This window comes from Vitis riparia, unplaced genomic scaffold, assembly GCF_004353265.1.
Source record: "Vitis riparia cultivar Riparia Gloire de Montpellier isolate 1030 unplaced genomic scaffold, EGFV_Vit.rip_1.0 scaffold644_pilon_pilon, whole genome shotgun sequence".
Classification (NCBI taxonomy): domain Eukaryota; kingdom Viridiplantae; phylum Streptophyta; class Magnoliopsida; order Vitales; family Vitaceae; genus Vitis; species Vitis riparia.
The window spans coordinates 7,031-17,881 of NW_023269724.1; the positions used below are offsets into that span (position 1 = coordinate 7,031).

The 10,851-nt window shown below is 33.2% G+C and overlaps 2 protein-coding genes across 5 annotated transcripts; one reads left to right on the plus strand and one right to left on the minus strand.

The window, feature by feature from the left end:
• Window positions 1–312: 312 nt before the first annotated feature.
• Window positions 313–807, minus strand: LOC117910202 (E3 ubiquitin-protein ligase RNF14-like). The gene has a single exon (XM_034824262.1). It carries the CDS (start codon window positions 805–807, stop codon window positions 313–315), a length of 495 nt encoding a protein of 164 aa, XP_034680153.1.
• Window positions 808–4,008: 3,201 nt separating this feature from the next.
• Window positions 4,009–10,648, plus strand: LOC117910182 (probable membrane-associated 30 kDa protein, chloroplastic). 4 transcript variants are annotated; one of them, XM_034824242.1, is made up of 11 exons: window positions 4,009–4,187; window positions 4,929–5,053; window positions 5,187–5,297; window positions 5,605–5,669; window positions 5,754–5,835; window positions 6,736–6,810; window positions 7,713–7,783; window positions 7,881–7,963; window positions 9,012–9,076; window positions 9,621–9,695; window positions 10,126–10,312. In XM_034824242.1, exons 1-11 carry the CDS (start codon window positions 4,067–4,069, stop codon window positions 10,225–10,227), a joined length of 975 nt encoding a protein of 324 aa, XP_034680133.1. In that variant the 5' UTR covers window positions 4,009–4,066; the 3' UTR covers window positions 10,228–10,312. The 4 variants fall into 4 exon arrangements, with proteins under 4 accessions (XP_034680133.1, XP_034680131.1, XP_034680134.1 ...); XM_034824240.1 differs by having other exon boundaries at window positions 4,010–4,187; window positions 10,170–10,648; XM_034824243.1 differs by having other exon boundaries at window positions 4,010–4,187; window positions 10,166–10,262.
• The last annotated feature ends 203 nt before the right edge of the window (window positions 10,649–10,851 follow it).

Here is a 10,851-nt window from a genome sequence, read left to right on the forward strand (position 1 = left end):
CCTAAAGTCAAAATAAAGAATAATTTTTTAAACTTAAAACCATAAATCCTAAAAGAAAAAACAAGAATATGCGATCTTAAATCCTAAAACACTAAATCTTAATGCAAATCGTAAAACACTAAATCTTAATGCAAATCGATTATTGTAAACCCTTCTATCGAAATAGGAAAGAAAAAACTCAAAAAGAGAAAACAAACTTGCAAGAAACATTGGGGCAACCTTCAACAAGCTCAACACAATGACCACAACTAGGACATCTACTCCACTTCTTGGTCTCCACAAGCTCCCCAAACAACATATCATTCACATCTCTCATCTCTTCCCTCTCATCACATCGATAACCCGAATGCCATGGACTCTTACACTGAAAACAAAAGAGCTTCTTACAATTTGGGCACTTTGATCTCCTAACATTCCCCCACACTCATTCACTATCAACACTGAGCAAGTTTGGTTAGGGCAGTAGCATCTTTCAAACCCTAGAAGGACCACCTTCTCGCAGAGGAGGTCGGACCACTTAGTGAAGAGTTTTGCCGGAAGGATAGGCAGGTAATGGAGAGGGTCTAAGAGATGGCCACAGTCTAAGGCAGGGCATGCTACATCGGGGACGTACTGGTCTTCAACCTTGACTTGAATGTAGCTGGCCATGCAGTCCATGCAGAAAGAGTGAGTACAGTTGTGGTTGTTCTTGAACTTCTTGTTTGATGAAATGGGTTCAATGCATATCTCACAGGCGAGGGTTGAATCATCATCTTCTTCTTCATCTTCCTGGTGTTTCTGTGAATTTTTCTGTAACAAGTTTCCCATGGTGGATGCTTTCTTTGAGCTTGCAGTTAAAGATAAGGGTCCTTTTACTTGTTCTTATTTTATAGAATTTGTTTTGTGTGGATTTTTTTTAGTCTCCTCTTAGGATTAGAATTCCATATCAAAGACTTTTTTAATACCTGAAAACGTTTTCCTGTAAAGATTAGAATTCTATTTTCATTTGAAAACTGATTTTGAAAACACTTTTTTTTAAAAAATAAAAATAAAATTAAAACATATTTTTTCAATTTTGATAGCAAAAATTCAAAAATTAAAAAAAAAATAAAAATAAAAGAGTATAAACTTTTTTTTAGTAAACTAGAAAATCTACCTTTACAATTCAATCACATCTTTTTTATTTTTTTAGACAACTGATGAACCTCCCATAACCAAAGGAAAAACAAATATTTTTTAAGAAAAAAAAAAAACATGTATGAAAACCGAAAACAAAAAATTGTATTTTGTTCTTAAAAATAGAAAGAATATGTTTTAGTTATTTTCAATTGTTTTATTTCAGAGCTATTTTAAAATATAATTATATAAATATAAAAAATAATTAAAAATAAATATTATTAAAACATATTTAAAGAATAGAATATTAGAAATCATTTTTTTTAAAACAGTTATAAGAAATAAAAAATGTTTTCGATTACCAAACAAGGACAGAGTAAAGCAAACTTGCATTGGCCACCACAATGGCCACAAGTAGGACATCTACTCCACTTCTTGGCCACCACAAGCTTCCCAAACAATTCTCCATTCATCTCTCTCATCTCCTCCCTCTCACTGCACCTACACCCTGGAAGCCATGGACTCTTACACTCAAAACAAAAGTCTCTCTTGCAATTGGGGCACCCCCATCTCCTTCCTCCACTTTTACTACTACCACTCCCCCACACTCGTTCACGATCAACGCCGAGCACTCCTGGTTCGGGCAGTAGAACCTTTCAAACCCCACCACCACCTTCTGCTCCACGAGCAGATCGCACCATTTCACGAAGAGGCTCGCCGGAAGGATGGGCCGGCAGGCGAGAGGGTCCAGGAGATGGTCGCAGGTTAGGCCGGGCATTTGACGTCGGCGGCGTTGTCGTCTTCCACCTTGACGTGAATGTAGTTGGCCATACAGGCCATGCAGAAAGGGTGGGTGCAGTTGGGTTTGTTCTTGAATTTCTCGTTTGACGAGAAGGGTTCAATGCATATCTCGCAAGTGAAGGTTGAAGAAACATCCTCTTCTTTGTCTTGTTGAAGCTTCCTCCTTGAATTTCCCATGGTGCATTCTTTTTGGATGTGTTTGGATCATGGGAATACTTTTATTGAACCCTCTTATATGTCTTTTTTTCTTTCCTATTGGAAAATTTTCATAGAAAGGAAGGTAGGAAATTTATTTTGATTTTTTTTCTTTATTTATAAATAGATCTAATTTTTATGAAAATTATTATTTAGAGAAAGTTCCATTCATATTTTCCAATCTTACCTTATAAAAAGCTAGGTAGGTAGGAAAATTTTGATAACTAAAAATTTCAAAAGGAAAGTCAACCATTTATTTTTATATTTTCTTTATTTATAATTATATCTAAATTTTATTAATAATATTATTTATGTAAAGTATCCTACAAATATTGATTAGAAACATGAATTCAGAAAGTTTCCCTTTTTTTTTCAAAATTAATACTTATCCTTCTATTTACTTTTACAATCCATTTTACTTGGATATATCTTATATTTTCTATTTTTTTTAAATAATAATATTTTTTATATAAAACTTAATAACTTTTGTATAAAAATTATCAACTTACTACATTGTTTAAAATTACTTTTAAAATTTATAAATTTAAGATGTTAAAAAAAATTAGTATCTCAATTTTTTAAGGTAAGTTTCAAATTATTTTATATTTAAATGAAAATTATAATTATTATTATTATTTTTTCCAAATACATAATACTCGCCCAATTGTATAATAATTTCTAAAATTATGGGATGTTTAGTAACTATTTTTTATAACTAAAAGACATAAAATGGATTGTTTTTAATATCTAATAATTTTCAATTGTTTTTACTCATTTTTTAAGAACTATTTTAAAAAATAATTATACAAATATGAAGAATAATTAAAAATAAAAACTAAATATAAAATTTATTTTTAAAACTTATTTAAAAATATAAAATATAGGTTAAAATATTTTGAGTTCTCAAATAGTTATAAATATAATATAACAGTTTTTAAAATTTGTTTTTCAGAATTATTGTAAAAATTAATTACAATCAGGGTATAAATTTCTAGGAAGATCTTAAAGTTCCAACTTTGGTGCTTGTGGGAGCATTCAAGTAATGTTTTGTTTGATTTAAGGAATAAAACATATATATATATATATATATTTTTTTTTATTCTTTTAATTTTATATTTATTATTATTTTTAATGATGCAACATGTTATAAATGATAAATGATACGAAATTTTAATATAATAAAAAAAAAAAGGTAAAATAAGGGTCAGTTTTAGAATTATTTTTTAAAGCAGTTTTCTATTTTTAAAAATAAAAAATATGTTTGATAATAAAAAACTATTTTTTATTTTTAAGAACATAAAATAAGTTATTTTTAAAAAATATCTTTTACTTATTTTATGTTAGTTTTACTTGTTTTTTAAGAAATAATTATACAAACATATAAAATTATTTAAAAAATAAAAATTTATATATAAAATTTATTTTTAAAATAAATTTAAAAATAAAAATTTATATAAAATTTATTTTAAATAAATTTAAAAATAGATTAAAAACTTTTAGGTTTCTAAACAAACTTTTCTTTTATAAAAATTAAAAAATAATTTTTAAAAACAGTTTTCAAAATTTATTTTTTAGAATTGTTTTTTTAAACAATTACCTAAGTCATAAGTCTATCTTTCATTTTACTGTAATTATAATTTTAAAAAAAAATTATAAAAGACATTTTTTTTATATATATGAATTAAAGTTAGTTGAATCCTTTGCTCAAGTCCGACTTGAATCGGGTAGGATAAAAATAATTTGACCCGAGAAGAACACACTTAAGCATGGTATAAATTGGATCGGGTCGGATCGGATCAACCCACTCAAGTGAACCACCGGTGACAACGGCCCAATAACTGGTCTTACGGTTCAACAGTTTGGACTGAGCCGGTCCAAAACACTGAAAACAAATTATTATTACCCTTGCTTTAGAAAATTTGAAATTATTTTCTGTGTTTTCTGCAACATCATCTGAGCCGATTCTATCCCGAGAATGCCCCTGAATTCACAGATAATTACTGGGATGCCCTTGGCGTCTGCACCAGCTTCTTCGACCTCTGACAGCGTCTGTGTCGTTGGGCAACCTCTGACGTCGTCGTTTTTCAATGGTGGAGGTGTGTCTCTTTTGTTAATCTTCATATCTGAGTTGCTGGGTGTCCTAGAAAAAAATGGTTTAATACTTAATGTTGCTTCTGCTTTGTTGTGTTTCCATGCATTTTCATGGCTACCAAACAGAGCATTAGTCCAATTTGGGAATTTTTATCTGGGTAAGTGCTATTTTCCGGAGAAAATTGTATGCTACACGTTGCTGTTGCTTTCTTCACATTTTCTTGGCTAACAAACAGCGCAAGTTGGGGAAGCTTAATTTTTGGTATCTGTTATTTCCCCAAGAAGATGGTATAATATTGAATGTTGCTTCTGTTTTCTCGATTCTTTTTCTTCTTTTCCTTTTATGCATTTTCATGGCCACCAAACAGAGAGCATTAGTCCAATTTGGGAAATTTTATCCTGGGTAATTGTTGTTATCCAGAGGAAATAGTCCAATACCTCTTGTTCCACTTGTTCTGTTGGGATTCTTTTTTCCTTCCATACATTTTCTTGGCTACCAAACAGGGTACTATTCAAAATTGGGAAATTTTACCTTGTTCAAATGCACTTTGATACACACATGAATGAGAATAAACGATGTATAAGAAAGTCAATTTGGGAACTGGGTTTCGGTACTTCAGATTGTTGGAGCTATCTTTGTTTTATATCATTCAATTTGATGTTAATATAAATTTTTGTAATGAATGAAATACCTTGTTATCAGTGGTGCCAGTTCGAAACTAACATTGATATTGATTTGCTTGCAGTGAGAGTTCTAAAAGTTAGGGAAACACGGGTTGCTAATTCCAATCGATCCCAATGTAGTAGACATGGTGCTGCTGCTCTTGGTGCTCGAATGAGCCTTTTGGATCGATTTGCTAGAGTTGTCAAGGTGAGAGTGACAACTCTTTTATGTACATTTTTTTTCTTTTGTGATGGTTTTATTGATATACCCTCATTCCACAAATTGTTACCATTGCAATCTTACTTATTACTTGATTTATCTTTCTGTGTTCTGATGTTAGTCATATGCAAATGCAATCATTAGTTCCATGGAAGACCCGGAGAAGATCTTAGAACAAACTGTGCTTGAAATGAATGATGACTTGATAAAAATGCGTCAGGCCACAGCACAAGTAAGCTTGATGATCTCATTTTTGCTTGTGTTGCTTAACGTAATAATTCTTGCTTCTTCGTTGTTCCACCTTTTTATTTTCCCTTTATTTCTTCCTTCTCTTCTTCATTTTTGTTTTCTCTCTTTTTCCTTTTCTCTGTCCTATATGATGACAAACTGTCTAGAAACTTAAAGCACAATGCATAGTAAAGATAGCGAAAGAAAGCACCAAGCATTCTCAATGGATTATGGCAGCACTACTTTTATAATTTTAAGTTTATTTCCCTTTCTACTATTGTGTTTATGTAAAATTCATTGCTTCTCTGAAGGTATTGGCATCTCAAAAGCGATTGGAAAATAAATATAAAGCGGCACAACAAGCTTCTGAAGATTGGTAAAATGTGACATGTAGGTGCTAAATTAATGGCCCAAGTATGGTGGTGGATAAATGTTATTTTGTGCTTTATTTTGAATATAGGTACCGTAAGGCTCAATTTGCTCTTGAAAAAGGAGATGAGGATCTTGCACGGGAAGCTTTGAAGAGGCGTAAGTCTTATGCTGTAAGTTGACATTATCTTTGAAGAGTATTGGAAGCAAATTTATTATTTAACTATTTATTTACTTTTTGTTGGACATTGGGGTGGAAGTTTTCTATATGATAATAGAACTGCACTATAGTGACTTGTGCATTTAGTGATTAAAAAGATAGGCTAGATCTTGCTTGTCCATTGCAAGATTCATCGACAATGAGGAATTCCCCTTCCTAGGAAGAGGAAAATTCTTTTCTCCTTTGTAATTAATTTTATCAAGTTGATCTAGAACCAAAAGAATGAGGGCCTCTTATATTTACAAGACTCAAAGAAAGATCTGAACCCTAAGGCCTTGGGAGACTCTTCAAAAGCTTCCTAAATCTTATATGCTTCCCAGACAACTCCAAGAACTTCTACTGGACTTTGAAGAAGTCTGAACAAAGCTTTTAGAATGTTTCAAACTCGTTTGTCTTATTTTACATCTTCTATATAAAGATTAAATAATTTAAATATGGCTAAGTTTCTAACTAATTTTAGTTATATTTTATTTTCTTTTGTGTTTTCAATTGTAAAACCAAATATAAGAAAATCATTTTTCTTATCATTTTTTCCTTCCCTTTGCACCTTCTTGGAACCAAACATGGCATAAGGGTCTTAAGCTGTTGAGTTTGTAGAATTTTGAGCAGCTAGCTGCTGTCTCTAGAAAGTTCTGCCCACTATGGGGCTCATTTGTGTGGTGTGCAATATATAGGATCTTTTTGAGGAAATTTCTACACTTCGTCAAGGGATTATACTAATTAAATTTTAATATATATTTTTTTACCTTAGTATAAGTATCTGTTTCCAAGCAATATAGAGTCAACTGTTATATGCTGCTGGTTTGTTGAGAAGAGATGGTGTAACTGGCATCTTTGTTCCTTTTTTTTACAGGATAATGCTAGTGCTTTGAAAGCTCAATTTGATCAACAGAAGAATGTCATTGAAAATCTCGTCTCCAATACACGGGTATGCTAGTTGTTATCCTGCCTGCATCATTTATGCCCTCCATGATTTGTTTCAATGAAAAACATGTCTAAAAATGCCAATATGTGTAGCAAGCTGTTGTTGTGCCATGTGTTGATGTGAAATATGAATTATTAAATGACATCTGATAAAGCCAAATTGTCTTGCATTTTAAAAGATGAGTAGAATGAAAAGAAAACGTAGAAGTTTTCATAAAGCAAGAAAAATACTTTTTCTAGGACTTCATTGGGTAAAAAGGTATAAACATGCCTTGTGTGTCAAATTTAGGATTATCTGGTTTTAGATTTGTCAAGAAGCCTGGGGGGTGGCTATGTTAGCATTGAAGCACATCATAATCATTAAAAAATTGGCCCCTTTAAGTAGATCTGGCATAAGGATAACTATCATGATATGATGATTTGGGTAGCCATGTCCTGACAGATTGCAGCAAGTATTGTGATGATGGTAGTGGTGACAATGCTGGTGGAAAGATGATTGGTGGAGCAGTGATGGTGGAGATGGTGATGGTAGTGGCGACAATGGTGGTGAAAAGATGATTGGTGGAACAGTGATGGTGGAGATGGTGATGGCACATGGTGGGGGTGTGGTGGGGATGGCAGTGATGAAGCTAACCTATTTCTCACAACCTTGAGGATCTTTGAAATGGTACCTTCCTAGTTGGAATTTGAGCTAAAATTTGGGTCCTCAAATTCCCACTCTTAAATATAGCCAACAAAATAATAAAGGATTTCAAACTCGTGAATCACTTGGCACTCCCAAATTTTGTCCCTGAATCTCTCATCCAATGCATCCTTAAAATTGCACTATTTTAGCTTTGTTGACAAGTACATTATGCATTTTAATGACTTGTTATAGTTACATTCCATGAACTCCATTTTGTGTAGCTTTTGGAGAGCAAGATACAGGAAGCAAAATCAAAAAAAGATACCTTGAAAGCACGTGCTCAGTCTGCCAAGTTCGTTTTCTTGCACCATTTTCTTCACTAGCTTTCAAAGTTTCCACACATGATAGCTCCTTACTGTTGATGAAATTGCCCACGTGTGTTCCTTTAGGACTGCAAGCAAAGTGAATGAGATGTTGGGGAATGTCAATACAAGTAATGCACTTGCAGCTTTTGAAAAGATGGAAGAAAAAGGTAAGAAACTTGATATTGGGAATTAATCTGGTTCAAATCATTTGTCTGCATTTGGATGAGTTGTGATGCATCAACTAATGTCTTCCTGAAGAAAACCTTATGCCATCTAGAAGATGCTTTTGGCTCTAGATTCCAATCATCAGGACCTGGACCATCCACCAATGGCTATAGTATTACATGCCATAATTAAGAGCAAGAGATATTCTGATTGTGAGATTATATCAGCTTATTGTAGCTTATAGAATATTTTAAATTACCATATTTTGATGTCTCCACTGTAATTAACTTGTTTTACCATCATTTGATGGCACATATAGAAAAATGCAATGATCAGCTGAGGGGAAAGTTGGGAATTTTCTGAAAAGCTAAGTGGAGAACGTGATGTTCCCAAGGAAGTGCAACTGAAAACGGTAAAAGATAAAACTAAAAGCTACACCAGAAAATGCTACATGCACAAGGATTGCCAATTCTGTAAAAGAGGAATGCGTTAAGAATTACTCTCTTACCAAGGAGCTACAAAATTGTACTTTTAGACCATCTTTTCCATCCGTCTTTCCTTTGATATGACTCAACAACAAAACACCAAATGCATTGATAAACGTTCATAACAAATTCTTCCTATTCTTGTCTCATTACTTTTCCATCTAAGCATCCTTGTTTTTATGACAATGCTGTTTCTTGATTACCCAACATTCTGTAAATTTAGCATGGTTTGTTTTATAATAAGAGCTGGGAAATAAAATTATAATTGAAATCCCTTTTTACCATAATTTATTTTGTTCTTTTAACAAGTATTAGAATGAAAAGATTGATAATAGAAACCATGTTGTTTTTGGTGTATGGTCATAATTCATGGTATCTTCAATGGTTGTTCTTCCACTCCTGGCTTTTTTGTCACTCAAAAGTAACTGAAACTGCAATACATTGTACAAAAAATTTGTTCCCGTTGTTGGTTGATGTGAATCAAATTGGGTTCACCATACTGAGCTCAAATTCTTAGTGGCAACTGTGATGAGAAGTTTCTTATTTCTTTTCTTTTCCTTGATAGTGTTGACAATGGAGTCCCAAGCAGAGGCACTGGGCCAGTTAACTTCTGATGAGCTTGACGGAAAGGTAGCTGTTATCTCTCTTTACTCCTTATTCTTTTGTCTCAATATTAAGAAATGATCTCCCAAGTATTAAAAAAATAAAATGAAATAAAACAAAAAAGACAACAGTTAAACTAGTTAAGTATATCGACATTGATGAATGTATTAAGGAATACAATGTTGAAACAAATTAATGAGCTAAACTTGGTATCCTATTAGTACTCTGTTGATTTCTGATGAGAAAAATGCTAGTTTGGAGATTGAATTCTTCATAATTTAGTCCCAATCTCTTCCCCAATCTCTTCCCAAAAGCAAAGTTCAAAGGTTAATTTCTTGGAGTTCAAGTGGTGCCCGATGTGCCAGTTTGGTAGATTTGTCTTCTTCGTCTACATTAAAAAGACTATGACATGTGGACATGCCACACAAGGGTAACTATTGGCATTAGTTGAAAAGCACAAACATGTGTCTGTGTGTTGAAGTGGATTCCCGCATTTGATGGTAACTTGCTGCAAGAATTGACTTTGAGTTCCTGTTCTATACAATTTGTAAGTTGGTTTTCTATCTTGCAGTTTGCATTGTTAGAAAGCTCTTCAGTTGATGATGATCTTGCAAACTTGAAGAAAGAACTATCTGGTAGCTCAAAGGTATGCCTTTGTACATCATTTCTGTCATGGAAAAATGGAACTTTCTGGTTGGTGGAGCTATGTCTTTAGTCATATTTAGTTTGATCCCACTAGGTTGAGTCCGAAGGATTTATTGTTACCTAGCCTATTGTTGCTTTGGGACTAGTTAATTGTGATAATATTTTCATTCACTCTGTCAGGTTGTCTAGAAAAATGGAAAAAGTAAATAAAATTTTAAAATTTTAAAAGTATTTAGTGTTTGAACAGTTTTCTTTTTCTCCTTTTCTTGGAAACTAAACAGAGGTGGCACTGAAAAATGAAAATTCTAAAAATATTGAATGCCTTTTTACATTATTTTTGCCATCTCTCTATTTGCTGAAAAAGTGGAGCACAAAGAAAGAGATTCCATATTTTATTGCAAAGTTCACAGATTCTGTTTCTTTTGTTGTAGATTCACAATCTTTTTCAGCTTCTCTTCATTTCCATGACAGCCAGGGACTTAGCTCTCTTATTTTTTTGTTCCTGTTTCGGTTTGGTTCCAATAGAAAGGTGAGCTTCCACCTGGAAGAGCATCTGTTAGCAGCACAAGCATGGCATTGCCATTTCAAGACACTGAAGTTGAGAGGGAGCTCAATGAATTGAGGCAAAAGGCAAAGGATTCCTAGATTCCTACACCCCCTTGCACAAGTCCCGGACTCGCTTCAGAAGCCTTTTCATTTCACCAACAGATTGACTTTGTATAGCTAAAGGCCAAAATTGACTTAGAGGCTGTAAATATTTTTGTCGGGATATAATCCATATGGATTTACAGGTTTGAAGTCAGATGGTGCATGCATCAATGCATGATATGAAACATCTTGATGTGTTGTAATGTATGTGCATCTGTTGCATCAATCCTTGTTTTAGTTGATGTATGCACACTGCCTATTAATGTACATTCTGAATGATTTTCCCAATTACCATGTTTTGGATCTTATCAATGTAGTCACTGTGACTGTCGGCCTGCAACTGCAGGATTTTACAACCCTAGAGCCAACTGATGCTGTGGGGCCCTCCAACAGAAGCGTGGTGGCGGGCAACGCAGCAATGATGATTTGGCAAAGTAGTGCTACACGAGCTGCTTCCAATTTGACTAACACGGTATGCCACCTTTTTCCTTTTATCCCTTTTATGTAAC